Source organism: Fonsecaea erecta (assembly GCF_001651985.1).
Source record: "Fonsecaea erecta strain CBS 125763 chromosome Unknown Scaff11, whole genome shotgun sequence".
Classification (NCBI taxonomy): Eukaryota; Fungi; Ascomycota; class Eurotiomycetes; order Chaetothyriales; family Herpotrichiellaceae; genus Fonsecaea; species Fonsecaea erecta.
The window spans coordinates 730416-746818 of record NW_017387254.1 but is presented as its reverse complement, the minus strand read 5'-3'; the positions used below and the strand labels follow the sequence as shown (position 1 = coordinate 746818).

Genomic DNA, 16403 nt, shown 5'->3' with positions numbered 1-16403 from the left:
GGTCCAGAGATGCCGATGCCGAAATGTCTGTTTCTGGTGGAGGGCATTGCGCATTCTGTGTGATCGCCATCTGCGCCATCTGCGCTCCACCAACGGCCCCGATGACGTCGATGGCGCGCCACAAAGCCACTTGCCCCAAAAGCACATGCCCTGTTGCACCTGCGACAAACAGACTTCAGCTCCGGGCGTTGGTCTATAAATTGTGCCCAAATCCTGGTTCATTCTTCTCTCCATCTCTTCATCTCAGACCAAACCATTACTCAGAAAGCAACTCTTATTGATACAACCACCCAACACCCGAACAAAACGAAACACTCACTTCAACATGTCTTCCAACGACAACACTTCGACCCTCAAGTCAGTTGTTGACACTGCCACTGGCTACGTCCAGTCTGGTATTGCCGCTGTGACTGGTAGCTCTGGCGATCAGGTGAGTTGACACTTCCTGTCTTGTCAAACATGAGACCTCCCTTGCTAATGTCCGCCCCAGGCCAAAGCCGAGGAATACAAGAACAAGGGCGCCGCCGAGTCTGACCTTTCCCACACCGCAGCCAAGGCAGGTCCTTTCACCATCAGCTCTACTGGCGCCCCCGCCAAAGACAACTCCGACCGGACCCAAGGCCAATGGGATCAGACTGTTGGTAGCGCCAAAGAAACCTTCGGCAACCTCATCGGAAGCGAGAAGTTGAAGCAACAAGGTCGCGAACAGAACATGCAGGGTCAAGGGCAAGAGGCTAAGGGCCAACTGAGTGACCTTGGCAAGGGCATCAGCGACCGTACTCAAGGAGCTGTCGGCAGTGCCGTGGCAGGCCTGACTGGTGACCGCTCCGAACAAGCCAAATACAACGAGATTCACGACGAAGGAAAGACCAGACAGCGTGGGGTTGAGCTGGACCTCGACAAGCAGGCCGCCGCCCAGAAATAGGCTGTTGTCCGCAACAAAAGATGCTGCATGCAGCACTGGTATGACGGGGTTGGTGGATTTTGTACCACCAGGAAGACACGCATGAACGCTGCCCGATGTTGTTGTACGATTAGTCTTAGCATTATGATACCCCCAAATCCTGATTCCATCGACAGCTAGTATTTCCCTGTTCTGTCCTGTTGGAGGCATTTCTTCTCTGCGACCTCCCCGCATTATGTAATCTCTTTGTAGAAGGCTTGGCCAATAGAAACCCGACGCAGGCCACAACACCAGAATCGCTTCCGCCGTCCATATCAACGGGAAACCTTTCCTCGAGAGATTTACTAACGTCAATGGCTGGCGTGCCCCAGAAGACATTGAATTGGCTTTACGATGTATTGAAACGTGTATGACATCCCCTCCAGACAGTTGCTCGAGTTGGGCTGACCAAGAGCTTGCAGGAATATCGCGACCCGAATCGCACCTATTCTGACCTTGCCCACGTCCTCGCCCGCAATCCGAGCTTGGCTCCTCGGACGGATGTCTACAGTACGTCGGCCATGCAGAAGATACGGGAAGAGAGGGGGAACTGACAAATGACGCCCAGCGTACGAGAATGGAGCGCCTGCGCTGCTCCTCCAGTTCAAGGGCACCATCCCCGTCAACTTTCGAGGGAACACGTACCGGTTCCCGATAGTGCTGTGGATTCCTCACGCCTACCCGTACGAGGCGCCGATGTGCTATGTCACTCCGACGGACGAGATGGTGATCAGACCGGGGCAACATGTCGGTGGAGATGGGAGAATATATCATCCGTACTTGGCGCACTGGCGAGAACATTGGGAGGTAGGTTCAGACACACAAAGAAAGGCCTAAGATCTGGGAAGAGGAGGGTAAATGGAACAGCTCTGACTAGTTGGTCGGTATTTAGAGATCGAATATCCTGGACTTCATGTCCATCTTGTCCGATATCTTCGCCAAAGAGCCGCCTGTCATGTCCAGGTCACCGCATCAACCGCAGAGAACATCACAGCCGGTTCCCCCACCGGTACCGCCTCTACCAAGGGAGATGCAACCACCTCCAGCTTCGAATGTGTCGGTAGCAAGCTCTCCTCCGCCTGTTCAGCATCCGGGCGCGCCCGCTCCACCACCTCCTCCGCCCAAACAGCCTGCTCAACCTGGCCTTCCAGCTTCTGCCCCAGCAAGTCCTGGCCCTCCGACGATTTCTTCGCGAACAGGGCGGTATGATGCTCCGCCTCCTCTGCCGCCTCAGGTGCAAGTCCCAGGCCAAAGACCTCAGGAAACGTATGGGAATGGAAACGTCCAACGACCCTCCAGCGGAGCAAATTTTGCTCCTCAGCGTTCCAGTAGCCTTCGACAGTCCATGTCTCCTCAACCGCCCTATCAGCAGCAGCAGCAGCAGCAACAACAGCAACAACATCATGTCCAAGCTGCGTACGAACCACCTCCGTCTTCGTACCCGCCTCAACCCCCTCCGCCGGGTCAGCCACAGCAATATCCCCCAGCCCATCCCCATCATGCTATGACTTCTCCCCCAGGTCAAGGTCCAGGCCAAGTCTCCGACCACGCCAGACAGCCATTACTCTCCGATCAATATGGTCAGATGCCAACAACAGCATCACCCTTTCCTCAGGGCCAGCCTCCCGGGCGACCTGTTTCGCAACAATTCCCGGCCAATTACGCCCAGCAACTTCCGCAACAACCTTACCCTCCACCTCCACGGCAGTATCAGCCACCGCCTCAACCTCCTGCTCCGAAACCGGCGCCAACACCAAATCTTCTCGACTCGCCCTTCGACATTCCCCTGCCTGCTCCCAATCCTCGATTATCCCACAACATTCCCGCGCCTCCGATACCAGTCAACCCTGAAAAGGAGGCTCTCCTCACCCATCTTTCCCACCTGATGACGACATCCCTCCACCAACAAATCTCCCAGAACAACTCTGCGTTGGCACCGTTGGCATCGCAATTTGCAGCAATGCAGTCCACCACGAGCGCATTAAACGGCGAACTGAGCACCTTGAAGGCGTTGCATGCGACCGTATCCAACAATATTTCCCTCCTCCAATCCTCCCTGACCAAGGCTGACCAAGCGATATCGTCCGCCCACGCCCGCGCCGCGAAAAACGACATCCCACACGTCGACGAAATGCTCACCGCCCCGACCGTCGTGGCCCGCCAATTATACGATGCGGCGTGCGAGGAGCGGGGGATTGAAGCCGCTATCCTGGCCCTGCAGGAAGGCTTCGTCCGGGGCCGTGTGGGCAGCGAGATCTGGGCTCGGAGGACGAGGGAATTGGCGAGGGAAGGGTTCAAGCGGCGCTGGATGGTGAATAAGGTGGGAGAGGGGCTGGGATTGGACATGGCAGCCGGTGCCTATGGGCGATAACTTGAAAGAGGGGTTTCGATCGACGCTGCGGCAGGACGGCGAACAGCAGATAGGGGGCACAAAACATCGGAACCCCGTGATGTGAAGCAATCGACTAGAAGTGGAGATGGTTGTTCTGTTCTGGATCTACGCTTCAAAGGGCGTGTGACCCTACATATATGCTGAATATCCTGTCCATGTAGAGAGAGGGAGAGAGAACCTGAACCGATGGGAAGAAAGAAAGGAGCTGGGGGTTCGAAATCAGTAGCAAGAGGGACAGGACAGGACAGGACAAAAAGAAGATCATGAAGTCACAGTGACTACGAACGAATAATAGAATGAGAACAACGTTCCTTGTTGGTCACCTAACGTTCCGATTGCCTGGAATTGTAGGTATATGATATATGATATACTTGCGAAGGAGCAAGATCCTGGAACATTTACTTTATTGTGGCCTCGTCCCAGAAAGTCTCCTCCACAAGGCTCAACTTTGCTCATTTGCAGTATGCTTGTAAGCTCAGCCAACTTTGGAATCAGAGAAACCAACATCTGACTCTATGCAGAGAAACCCGACCGATTCCTGATTCCCTCGCCACAGTACGTCATGTCTGTGGTTTGCATGTCACAGATGCTGCTTGTTAGAACAAGGCCACTGCTGAGGCACGTGTGGCCCACAATGCACAAGCAGTCTAGCCATGATAGGCAAGGGCGCTATATGGTATAGACCCATTAAGAAACTCCACCGAGCCTCTGTCCAAGCCTTGAGTACCACTCCAGTCCCTCCTCTCTTCCCACTGACATAAAGATCATCCAAACGGACAATGGTCGAAATACTGCAGCGTCTGTTGCCGGTGCATTTGGGGCTACCAGCGGTATACAGACTGTTCGCTGTGGTCTTTGCCGCTGCTGTTTTCCACTGAGCAATATTCAGGCAAAACAAATACAAACTATTCCCGGGCTGGGCTGCCGTTGAGATCGCTGTCGTCGGTTACATCGTCGGTCGTGGCGGCCTGAGCCGACACTTCTGGTGAGTATAGGCATACGCAAGAGCCATACCAAACATGGAGACTGCCATCGACTCCAGGTCATGAGTACGACGACGCAATGGCTCTCTCCTCGGCCTGACCACATCGCATCAGGTCTCAGCCAACCTCCCCAACATTGATCGCACCATGTCGCAGCCTCATCACACTCTCAGTGCTGAACCGGCCAAGTACACCTTTGGCTACCTGTGTTTTTGGAGCAACAAACTCGCCTCAATTCAAGAAAAAGCTCCGAGACTCGTGGAAAGACCTTCTCGGACCTGTCGAGCGGACGTTTCTCAACGACAGTGCGGCGACATCTGCCCTCAAAGAAGAGCTGCATTCCCCAAAAGCAGGCGTATTCGTCAGCTTCTCGACCGATCCAGCACAAAAGAAACGCTGGGAACTATCTGCCAACGCCCGCGTCATCACACCCAACGGACCGGGTCCGCCAGGGGCAGTGGAGGCGGACCTGCGGAGTCTATCGCGAGATTTCGGAGCCTGCATTGCCATCCCTCTCCTTTTTGGACAGGACTTCTTAGATCGCTGTCCCCGGCTTCTGGACGATTTCTGGAAATTCGACAACGATCTGTTTCCATTGATGATGATTGGCGTTGCATCCTCGACTCCCTTGAAATGCATAAAGGATGGCGTGGCTGCGAGGTCGCGTCTGCTTCAAGAGATGGAAACATTGTACCGACGCGTGGACCACTATCATGGTGGGGCCAAGCAATTGACTACGGGCCTGACATGACGGGCATCAGTGAGGTCGCTCTGGAGCGAAATGCGGTTTACAGCCGAAAGAACTGATCGTTCCAAAAGAGCGTGGAAGGGGAGATCTGGGTATGCCTTGGGATCAGAACGCCAGTATCCAGCCCGTGCTTTCCTGGTTGCTCCTGTACGTCTATTCGACTTCCGGCCTTCCCGACAGAGTCTGGGAGGAAATAGCATATTCGAGTGCGCATTACACGGAAAGCTTTCTAAGTTCGGCGCTCTTCACAGCGCGCTTTACAGGATGCATGAAGTATGTGCTCCCGGGCTTGTAATATTCGTGGTCGACTTAATTATACAAATGAAACCATTTTCATTCATGTCTAGCTCTGCCTACCCTGCCCTGGCTTCTATTCAGTCGCCCGATGGGTGTCCCTGTCCGTATCCGTATCCTCTCTCGATCTGGACCGTGTACCGTGTGAATAATGTACGCCGTCACCATCACAAAGTGCTGCCATGTACCAGCGATGCTGCGCGCTGCTGCTGTTCTGCCGCCCGTCCGTCCGTGCAACTGTACGGTAGCCCTTGCATTGTAGTTTCCAATCCAGCAAGGCAATTCATAACTTGAAAAAAACAAAAACAAAAAATAAAAAGCAAAGCCCACACAATCTATCCTTGCATCTCTGTCACGCCTTGCTTGCTTGTGTGCCTACATGCCTGAACAGCCTCTACATTGTCTATCTTGCCCAGCCCAGTCCTGTCCGTTGGAATGTGGAATGGGGAATGTGGAATGTAAAGCCATAAATTCCCTGGTACTCCCACCAAAAAACTGCCGCCTTGTCACCTTGACAGACGATCAACACTGATGATCCCCTAGTTTTCCATCCCTTATCTGTTTCTGCGCCTGTGCGTGAGAAGTCGTGTTTCGCTGTCGAAAACGGAGGGCGCTCAATCCATGTTCATGTTTGTCTTTGCTCGGGCCGTGACTGTGAATGTATATGACTGGCACATATTCTCTTGGTTTCAGTGTCGGACCCTCACTGCCCTTGTGTCCTTTGTCCAATGTCATGTTTCGTCATATTTTGGTGTGTATTATCACACACGACCGGAGACGGCACGACAAGACAAACGACAAACGGCAAGACACATCGCCGATGGTGCAGACGCCGACACAGACAGATCCCAACAAGCCACCATAGCCACCCTTGTGCAGCAAGCGCTTACTTACTTCACCCTTTGATGACTAGAAGCCGAAGTCCATGGGATCAAAGTCCTTGTCCTCGTCAAAGCCCTTCGTCCAGTCACTCTCGAAGTCCAGATCGGCGGTGGCAGGAACAGCGGCTCCCGTCTCGCAGACCACATCTGCCATGGCGACGCCATTTGATTCGGTAATGTCAGGTGTGTTCTTCGCGTTGTGGTTGCTGTGGTTGTAGCTATCGGACAAGTAAGTCTCGAACAAGCCTGCGTCGTCGCCACTCGTGCTGACTGTGGTCTTCAGTTCTGTGTTCAAAAGCGTATTTCCCAACCCCACAATATTTCCACTCCCATTTTGAGGCAGGTGCTGGTCCACTGGCGCAGGCATCGACATGTGCAGACCCATCATCTCGCTGAACGTCTGCTCGGCAGGCGTCATGAGACCGATACCCCCAAAGAGGGTCTCGAACGAAGCACCACCCGCAACACCCGCATCATCCCAGCTCATGTTTGGATCATAGTCCACTACGTCTGCACCGAGGGCGCGAAGCTCGTTCTCTGTGCGACGGTTGGTTTCCGCGAGAGTTTCGGAGATGGTGTTAGGACAAGAGCCAGTCGAAGTGGGCTGCTGCGGCGTGGGTAGGTGTATGCGCTGCCCAGCCGGCGTCGCGTTCGGTGGCGTCTGCTTCGGGATCTGCGAGAGAGATAGGCTCGGGCTCGGCTTGTGGTTGGGAGTCCGACAGGACCGGCCACTGGGCGTCTGAACATGTTTGCGTGGCGTGCCAGAAGAGCGAGAAGAATTGGAAACAACCTTCTGGCCGGCTTTCGAATGGGTTGAGCGGTGCCGTGACGAAGGAGTTGGAGTCCCAGGTGCTCTAGCCTTGGAAACACTTGAGCTGGACCTCACGTGTTGCTGTTGCCCGTCGACTGAGCGATGCTGAGATACTAGTCGGCCTTGTGGCTGCTGCTGTGATTGATTCTGCCAGCTCAATCCACGGGAATGCGCCATAGGCTGGGTAAACTGCCCTTGACTGTGAGCCCGTGCGTGCATCTGAGCCTGTTGCTGACCTTGGCCAGGAAATTTGCCACAAGTCTGACCATTCCCAGGAAATTGAGGCTGGGGTGGGACCGACATTCCATGCTGCGACATGGTCTGAGCCTGGGTATGTGGAATAAACATACCCAGGTACTGCGGTGCAGGCTGGGAGATACCGAGGCCTGCCAGCGCATATGGGTTCTGGATGATGTTGTTATGATCGCGATCATCTCGACTCATGTGTATCGCCTTGCGCTTTTGCCCCACAAAAACAACGTCGTCTTCTTCTCCATCTTGTTCATCTTGTTCCTCTTTGTTAACCGACGCCATGGTACCAGTCGGCAAAGTAGTAGGGAACTCGAACCCAGTGGTACGGGCAACCTCGGACGGGGGTGGCTCTGGATCGGTACGGTCGCGTTCAAGCCACTTGAAGTCCGAATCTACGAGGTGGTTGAAATGGTGTGCCAAAGACAAATGTCCTTGCCCCCTTCCTCTTGCTTGCGACACTTGTTGAAAGTAGACCTGACGATGCATCTGCGCCTCGTGTGCGGCATTTGCAAAAACGGCTTGCGCGGGTATCGGTTCTTTGCGGGCACGCTTTGCGGACCGTTGCTCTGCAGAGGGCAGATCACGGTCGAGAAAACTCCCGCCGTTGCTGTTGCTACCACTGCTGCTGAGCAGCTCGCTGGTGAAACCTGCGTGGTCTGGTGGTGACTTGTCACTCGAAGACATGGTGCGGCTTCGTGGATCGGCCATGCCCTGCATCTGGTTGTTTGTGACAGGGGTATAGCCTGGAAGGGCTGTCATCCAAGGGGAGATGTTGTCCATGGAAAGGACCCGGCTGGATGCGGGACTCGGAGAGTATAGAGTACCCATCGAGGCATGGGCGCTTGGGATTTGTTTCGCTGGTGTGGACGCGGGAAGATGTGGCATTTTGAAGGGGCTGCCCAGTACCTGTTGTGCCGATGTCTTCTGCCGGACGGGTGAAGACTGTGAGGATGTCTCCGCGCTTGTTGGGCCATGATCAACACTGCGTTTTTTGCCGCTTCTCGCTTTCTTTTTCGGAGCAGGACTTGCTGATTGGAAGTTGACAAAATGGGACGTTCTTGGGATCTCAATCGGAGAACGCGACATTGCCTCCATCAGCTGGCATGAAGCAGACCCAGGCGTGGCCGGTGAACTCGATAATACGGCAGCCACATAGGTCCTTGGGGTGCACGCGGTGTCCGTACCTGACCAGGTAGGCGGTGCGGCAGAGACATTGGTCTTTGGAGTGTTGGCGATGTCCGGAGCATCGGCAGCGACACCAGAAACACAGGATACACCGGTCACGGCGTTATCGATGGGCTGGTCGACGGAGTTCAAAGTGGTATCCATGTTGGACCAATCTTCATCGGTACCTTGAGTTGGGCTCGGGCCTCTTTCGATGTACGCTTGCAACAATTGTGCCAGCTGCTCATCTTCCATCTGGTCAAAAAGGCTGTCTCTGTGTGGGTCTGTATCCGGTACTGTGGAGCCAAGGATATCACCCACTGCGCCGTTGGCGACAATATTCGCACCGTCAATGTCAATTTCCGAGGAAGGTCGGTACAGCGACGGGTCACCGGATACAAACGGGTCGGTCTTGTCAGTCAGATGTTGACTCCAGTTGTTTGAAGCATGTCCAGCTGACCCAGTACCTGTGTCCAAGCTTGTTGCATTTATATAAACGGTTGAATTCAGGCTTGTGCTCGAAGAAATAGGGAGTGGATGGTCGAAGTTGAACTCATCAGAGTTGTCAAGGTCTCTCCGTTCCATCTTCGAGGTGGCCGTGTTGTAAGTAAGGTTATCGTACGTGGGGAGAAAGAATGGTACAGGATAATGATACAGATGAAATCCTGGGACAGAGGATGAAAGTTGGGAAATGAAAAGATGCAGGATGTGATGAGAAGGGAGGAAGATACTAAAGCTATTGATACTCATCAACGGGATCGAACAGAATCTTCTCACCCAATGGTGGTCACAGTGTGGGTGAGGTCTGGCAAGGCCAGGCGACACAATAGGAAATTCTTCTATTGAGCCATTCTGCCAGACCTATTTGCGCACCCCAGCCTTCTTCTAACAGAAGTGACAAAAGGCAGCAAGTGAATTGAGGCTCGACCAGCCTCCTCCCAACAAAATTGGTGGTGATGATGTTGGAAAAAATTGAATATCAATGACAGCCAAGCCTGGTGACCAGGCGTTGCTTGCACTTGGGCGAAAACGAACAGACATGGCGATTTGACCTGGGTCTCATCAGAGTCAAGGCAATACAGGTTGTAAAGCATCTTGAGCTTGTCTCTGTCCCATCATGGGTCATTGGGGCTGGCGGGCACCGCGATTTCACCAGGCATGTTGGTGTGTCTGCTGTTTGTAACGTTCTTAGTGTGCTGAAATTCCTCCTCCTGAAAAACAACAATATATGGTTTGTATATATTGTCCTCTTGGGAGCCCACGCCTTCTTCTCTGTTCACATAAAGACGGACGTTTCTTCGTCCGGTTTCTGGAAGAGCGTATAGCCAGTGACGCGTTGCTCATGAGAGGCTGCAACAGGGATATTTGACAATACATCACGACGTCTGGGAAAATCCACATTTCTCGACTTTGGACTGAGCAAGCCGCAGCTCCCGAAGATTCACGTCTCACCTGTCGCGTGTTATAAGCCCTGCACGCGTCCAAGACAGATGATATGGAAGTTGAGTTTTGAGATGAAGTTGAAAGTGAAGTCGGCCCGGCGAATCCTCGGACCGAACAACGTATCATCACGTGCCAGAGATCACGTGCACAACCCCTTTTTCTATGACAGTCGTGACATATACTACTGTCTCTGTGTCAACAAGATGCCTTCATGTCCAGTACGCGGCTGTAGTACGCGTCGAATGCCCTTGGCCTGTAAGCACAATCCTGAAAACCCCGGCGTGAATCGCTGTTCAATAGGCGCAGAGACCACCACCTGAGTCTTCCAAATCCCAAGCACCGGCCATGCCGACAATCTGCGGTTCATCTGCATCCAGATTTTCAGCTCGAGTAATCCTATCCTCGAACGCAATTTCGGCGTCGGCTTCGGTGCGGCGACCTCCCATGAGGAGTTTGCGGGCCCATGCGTCGATTGCTGGTTCACCAGTCTCGTCCCTGGCTTGTTTCAAGAATGGGATCAATGCAGTTCCACCAGTCCCACGCATCTTCTTCTTCTTCTGCGCGGTTCCCGCTTCTTCAGGCCGGCCATATCGAATCGAAGCAATTCCCGTTCCACCTCGAGGGATCGGCTCAGGACTGCTCTCTCTGCGTGACCTCGACATGCTCCTAGATTCTCGGCTTTTGACGATGATGTACCTCGAAACCATCTGGATATGCTTGTCTCGAAGAGCTCGAAGCATGGCAAGACATGCGTCATATGATACCGTCAACTGTTGATTCGATTTGTTGTACTCGACGAAATCTCGAATATTAGCCACTCCTTCCACCGCTTGCAAAAACCTTCGATGGGGCCCAGGCATGTACTGTCTCATCTCGTGAATGAAGTTGTGTCGGGGTTTGGGGGCTGCTCCTGGTTCGGCCTCCGATTCCGAGGTCTCGTCCTTTTTGGACCCGGTAGGTCTGTGCTCGACCCCGAGCACAATGTCGAAAAACTGGATCATGCTGCTTTGCGCATTGGAGCCGCCGCCGTATTGCCGCCACCTTGATTGCCTGCTGCCATCGTCGTAAAACACGCCGTGTGGTAGACCAGCGTCTTTCATGTTTTTGCTTCCTGCCAGAAACGGCCTGATGCGGTTATAGAACACGTGGGGGTCGCAGCTGTCGTACATCCTCACTAGCAGCGTGCCCAGTTCGTCCAGCGTTTGGGCAAATGACTGGAGAGATTTTGTGACTGTTTCCACATCATTGTCTCGGGCAGCTTGGATCGCCTTCAGCATGAGGGGTATTGAGGGGCCTCCTTTTGCCTCCATGGCCACACTGACCAGGTAAAACCACTGTTCGTCCAGCGAACCTGTGAAGGTGAGCAAAGTGGATAGGTTTTCCAAGGCGAGATGGTCGGCAAAGAAAAGCGGTTTCCAATTCCACAGGACCAGCCCAGCGTAGGTGGCGACTGGAGGGAGCTCCAGATATTCAGACACTTGTAGGAGAGGGTAGGTGATCGATGGCGGCAATCGCTGTCGGTTCTAGTCAGCATGACTGTCAATTTGCGGCATCAGGTAGAGGCTTACCTCTGAAGGTTTATCCCCGCCCCAGATGTAGCCATGCGCCAAAAATGTCAAAACAGTATATGCTCTGCGCCATTCGGCCTCGTTCTCAAGGTGTACTGCGGGGATGACGGGCAATTTATCGATGACAGCTCTTAATCTTTTCGACAGCAACAACGACTGGAAGTTGTTGATGATCCGCTCCCAGCGGTCGTACACAGGGTGCGACAGGCAGTGGAGGGGCAGCTCGGAAGGGAGGAAGCCTTTTTCTGGGGAGATGCCATAGTCTTCGACCCTGGGAATCGGAGGAAGCATGGTGCTTCGAGGACGCTTTGGTTTATTGGAGAGGGCCGGCTTGCTCACCGCAAGGCTGTTGGGTCTGCTGCTTGTCGAGTCACTGCCTGACAGGAGGCTTGTTTACTCGTCCGCGTTGGGGCAGTGAACAGTAGTAGTTGTCAAAAGAGTAAACTGCCACGAGGGGCGCGCAGTCTATAGCCGATAAATAGCACACGAGACCAAAATGGGCATTGGTCAGCAGTGGAAGCGAGTGTCACGAGATGGAAGTGAAAGAAATGAGGACGGCGCAAGAGAAAATAGTAATCTAGGCATGCACCTGGAAGAATGGAAATATCGGCGCAGAGGACACGCCCAGCCCTTCGGGTGGGATGCGGGAGTCACCGGACCACGTTGGCGGAATACACATTGACAATAACAATCAGGGAACGCGTGTGACAGACGACGTGCCATGGTGTTCCGGGGGAAAGAGTGATCTCATAAATGATGAAACGATGATCCTAAACTGACCATTTACTCTTTAATGCACCACGGTAATACAATCGAGTGGGAGGCGAATGTTGGAAGCTGCCATGAGAAAAAAATTATAAACAAGTGACGACGAGGACTCCGGAGCTCGGAGCTCGGAAGTTGGGGGAAGGAATTTTCTTTTTCCGGTTGGGTGGCCGTTAGCGGGCTTGGCGGCTGCTAACGACGCTAGCCCTCGCTAACAAAATAAACCACCCCCCCTTCTGGTGCTATACGCTCTACCGAGGCTCGCTATTCGGAACACCGTACATAACGTTTGCTCACGAACCTCAACCCCGCAGAGAAAATCCTCCCCGTGCCCTCTGCTTTCCTGGATTAATTCCAAGCACCTGCTGACATATTCTCCATTTTTATGCAGCCCTATGTAGCAGAGCAGGGGACAGGAAAGAGTTGGAGGGCCCGAACACAAATCACCTTGTTCTAGACTGCAGTTCGCATATTCAGCGTCTGCTTCAATCGACAAACTTGGAGTCTGTTCTATGGAGGTCGACTATTCATAATAGTTCTGCACCTTGAGGCCCTGGTATTCGAATGCCGTCCCCTCGCGTTTGTCGATCACGGTTTTGTGGTGGACATCCTTGACCCGTGCTCGAACATACTCGGTGCCCGTCGGAGCAGGCCTACTGGCATCTTTATCCTCCTCTGAAAGAAGGCCTAGGCGGTCCAAAAGCGGAGATGGCACCGGCTTCATCAATGTTTTGTCTCCTGGACGACTGAAGTACAACAGTCCAAGACGAGGTGTATTCAGCTGATCCTTAGGGGGTGTAACAACCCGGTGAATAGTCGACTTGATGAAGCCTATCACACCAAATCAGTCGAGCCGTCTTTGAGATGTGGGAATTCTGATGATACTCACCCTTGGTCAGGAAAGTCAGGGTGTCAGCAGCATTGCAGGTGATGCCCCCTTCCACAGGCTTGACCCATTTCCATTCTCCTTCTGGAGTTCGGATCTGCAGCCCAGCAATATGCTGCGAGAACAGCAGCGTCAGGCTACCAAAGTCGGTATGACCGCCCTTGGAATAAGCCTGAGCCTTATCCCATTCCTCTTGAGTCCTAACATTGTAGATCATATATCGAAGATGATCATCCGATACCTCATCATAGGCGTGAGCGTCTGCTAGATAGTTTTCTGGTAGTTCAAGGATGATGGACATCAGAACAAAAAGCTTGCGGACCACCTTGTCCCAGAGTTCACGGTGGAAAGTTCGGATTTCATCCCAATACTCCTGCGTGATTGGATGTTTTGGGACATCCGCAAGTGCTGGGATATCCTTAGGGATGTTGAGCTATCATACGGTAAGTTCTGAGTTCGGAGCTGCAACCAAGGTAATGAATTTACCATTTCAATGTTTTCTTTGACACCAGTGTCACCGATCCATCGTGAGTTCTCGCGATAACCAAAATACTCGCCCTCGGCAAAGTTACAGGGGAAGAAACGCTTCTCCTCCAACGGCTGCTTGAAGAAAGTATTCCCGATGCTGAACTGGCGAAGGACTTTCTTGTCGTCAATTCCAGTGTTGGTCACAACCCAGAATCCAACCCGAGTCAGGGCGTCATAAAGCTGCTTCGCCAGTTCTTGCTTGCCACCCGGCTCGTCGAAGCGCGACAGATCGATCGTCGTCAAAGGCGCCCACTCGAGATTTTCTGTCGTCTCAGCCGGACGCACCCATGGTTTCACAAGGATATGCTTGGGAACATCGGTCTGAGTCGCCGGTTCTTCGATCGCTGATGGAGCCATGTCGTTCAATTAAGCAAATTGTGCCGAGTACTGGGCTGGGAATATCCAGGGCTTGGTCAAACAAAGCGATGCAGGTAGATGTGCCACCAACGTGCTTGACCGAAGACAGGGGACTGCAATGCACATATACCCGATTAAAGGACTGCGGGGTTATCATCGAGCTTACTCTCGTATCATTCTGTACGTACTCCTGATGTACCTTTTCCGTCCAATTACTAACCATGTATACGTGCAGATTGCGTGCTTTGAACTAAGGCGACGTGCTTCCTACGTTTCTCCGCCTTCAACTCCCTGGCGTCCTATGGATCTTCGTCAAACAACCGGAAGATACAAATAAATTCTGCTAAAGAGTGAGGGGAAGCTATGTTATCTGATGGGCATGTCCGCTCGACTGTTCTGGGCTTTTGACGACTGTATTGAGAGGCATGTCGCCATCGCCCTTATCATGGCGAAATGTACCGCCAATCGCTGATACAACAGGGCACACGGGGACTTCTGTACAGCTCCGGAGAGTATCCCAGCAGCATGGATAACCACGAGATGTTGACGTCTTCTGTCGTGATCATGTCGTGATGAAGGAATGACAGTCATCGAGACCGGCCTCTACGGATGGAGTTGACGAAGTTTTCAACTCATTATTTAACGAGTCGGTCCGCATGGGAGTTTTCAAGAGGCAGAGTTGATACAGTATCATCTCCATACCTGCTTCGACTGTCAGAAGTCGAAGATGGCGGCCGAGAAGAGCCTGGGTGAGACGTTCACCCACATCGTTGCCGAATCACCCTCTCCGAGTGAGACCGACGTCGTGCTCGAAGAAGGGGACGAGGCTTTCGAGAAAAGGGTTCTGCGCAAGGTCGACCTCTGGCTCGTTGGCTTCTACTCGTTGGTCTACATTTTCCGAGTCATTGACTCGTCCAACTACTCTAATGCTGCCATTATCAATCTCGAACATGGCACCGGCATCAAGAAGCAACTCCACCTCAACCCAAACCAATGGGCGTGGACCCTCTCCATCTTCTCCTACAGCTACATGATCTTCGAACCGACCAACACCGTCCTCCTCAAGGTGTTCCGCCCTCGCATCTGGATGTTTGTGCTGATCTTAAGCTGGGGCATCTGCGCCTGCTCCGTGGCTGCGGTGGAAAACTTTCCAGGCATGATGTGTGCCCGTTTCGCCATTGGCATGGCCGAGGCGGGATTCTATCCTGCTGTACTCTACCACATGGACTTCTGGTACCGACCCACCGAGCTGCCATGGCGCATCGCCTTCTTCTATGCTGTGGGCCAACTGTCCAGCGCATTGAGCGGCCTGTTGGCTTACGCCATCAGCTTCATGGACGGCCTTGGGGGCCTCCCGGGATGGCGATGGCTATTTCTGTTGGAAGGTCTCCCCGCAATAATCCTCTCCTTCGTTGCTCTCTTCGGATTGCCGGACTATCCCCAAACAGCACGTATGTTGAACGAGAAAGAGCGCCGATTCATCGAGCAGCGTCTGGCTGCCACAGCGCCGTCAGGCAAACACCACAACTGGGACTGGGGCTCTCTCAAGCAGCTCTTTGCAGACCCTACTGTCTACACCTTTGGGATGTACTGGATTGCACATGGTATAGGGGGCTTCGGTGTCTCGTATGCCCTGCCAACTGTCATCTATCAGCTCGGCTTTACTGGCACTGCGAACTCGCAACTGATGAATATTGTATGTCCCCCAAGTCCACCCCCCACTGACCTGAGTACTCACCGACTTGTTCTTCAATATAGCCACCCTATGTTTGCTGCTTCTTCTTCCTCAACACCGCCGGCTACCTCATTCATCGGAAGTGGATTCGGCCATGGACATGCGCCGTCGCAAGTAAGGAACCCCCCTTTCTTTTGACAGACTATATTGTCTTCCCTCTTTACTAACTCATCGTTTTAGTCGAAAGCACCACAATCGTGTGCTACATCATCCTGGTCACAGTGCACAGCGCGACGGTCAAGTACATTGCGCTGATCGTGGCCGTCTCGTGCGCCGGCTCTGCGTATCCGGTGATCTGGCCGGAGCGAATCCGGGCGCTCGAAGGCACCGTCGCCGCGGGCATCGGGATCGGGTTGACCAACGCCTGTGCGCAGTGGAGTGGCATCGTCGGGCCGCACGTGTACTCGACGGTCTTTGGGCCGACTTACCACAAGTCTTACTTGATCTGCCTGTGCATCCTCATCGTGTCCATCTCAGCGGTGCTCACGTCCTGGTTCATCATTGCCCGGAGGGACAGAAGGAGGGCGGAATTGAGAGCTCTCGAGGACATCGCCGTTCCACACGGGACTTGAGAGGACTTGCCCGTATAGACGATAGCCAGAATGGAATAACAATAGCACATTGCTCAATCTCTGTCACAGCTCGCATAATAA

The 16403-nt window shown here is 53.3% G+C and overlaps 7 protein-coding genes across 7 annotated transcripts; 4 read left to right on the top strand and 3 right to left on the bottom strand.

Annotated features, from left to right (window-relative positions):
• Window positions 1-325: 325 nt before the first annotated feature.
• On the top strand, window positions 326-925 carry AYL99_10456 (hypothetical protein; the record flags this gene model as incomplete). The annotated part of the gene is made up of 2 exons (XM_018841962.1): window positions 326-430; window positions 491-925. The coding sequence occupies 2 exons, from the start codon at window positions 326-328 to the stop codon at window positions 923-925; spliced, it is 540 nt and encodes a 179-aa protein (XP_018688850.1).
• Window positions 926-1257: 332 nt separating this feature from the next.
• On the top strand, window positions 1258-3314 carry AYL99_10455 (hypothetical protein; the record flags this gene model as incomplete). Its single annotated transcript, XM_018841961.1, has 4 exons — window positions 1258-1311; window positions 1366-1453; window positions 1512-1750; window positions 1836-3314. The coding sequence occupies 4 exons, from the start codon at window positions 1258-1260 to the stop codon at window positions 3312-3314; spliced, it is 1860 nt and encodes a 619-aa protein (XP_018688849.1).
• A 1040-nt stretch (window positions 3315-4354) lies between these two features.
• Window positions 4355-5069, top strand: AYL99_10454 (hypothetical protein; the record flags this gene model as incomplete). The annotated part of the gene is made up of 2 exons (XM_018841960.1): window positions 4355-4377; window positions 4433-5069. 2 exons carry the CDS (start codon window positions 4355-4357, stop codon window positions 5067-5069), a joined length of 660 nt encoding a protein of 219 aa, XP_018688848.1.
• Window positions 5070-6269: 1200 nt separating this feature from the next.
• AYL99_10453 (hypothetical protein) lies at window positions 6270-9053 on the bottom strand (the record flags this gene model as incomplete). Its single annotated transcript, XM_018841959.1, has 1 exon — window positions 6270-9053. One exon carries the CDS (start codon window positions 9051-9053, stop codon window positions 6270-6272), a length of 2784 nt encoding a protein of 927 aa, XP_018688847.1.
• Window positions 9054-10204: 1151 nt separating this feature from the next.
• Window positions 10205-11770, bottom strand: AYL99_10452 (hypothetical protein; the record flags this gene model as incomplete). Its single annotated transcript, XM_018841958.1, has 2 exons — window positions 10205-11425; window positions 11480-11770. The coding sequence occupies 2 exons, from the start codon at window positions 11768-11770 to the stop codon at window positions 10205-10207; spliced, it is 1512 nt and encodes a 503-aa protein (XP_018688846.1).
• Window positions 11771-12767: 997 nt separating this feature from the next.
• AYL99_10451 (hypothetical protein) lies at window positions 12768-14015 on the bottom strand (the record flags this gene model as incomplete). Its single annotated transcript, XM_018841957.1, has 3 exons — window positions 12768-13075; window positions 13134-13563; window positions 13617-14015. 3 exons carry the CDS (start codon window positions 14013-14015, stop codon window positions 12768-12770), a joined length of 1137 nt encoding a protein of 378 aa, XP_018688845.1.
• A 727-nt stretch (window positions 14016-14742) lies between these two features.
• AYL99_10450 (hypothetical protein) lies at window positions 14743-16322 on the top strand (the record flags this gene model as incomplete). Its single annotated transcript, XM_018841956.1, has 3 exons — window positions 14743-15711; window positions 15774-15864; window positions 15931-16322. 3 exons carry the CDS (start codon window positions 14743-14745, stop codon window positions 16320-16322), a joined length of 1452 nt encoding a protein of 483 aa, XP_018688844.1.
• Window positions 16323-16403: the final 81 nt, after the last annotated feature.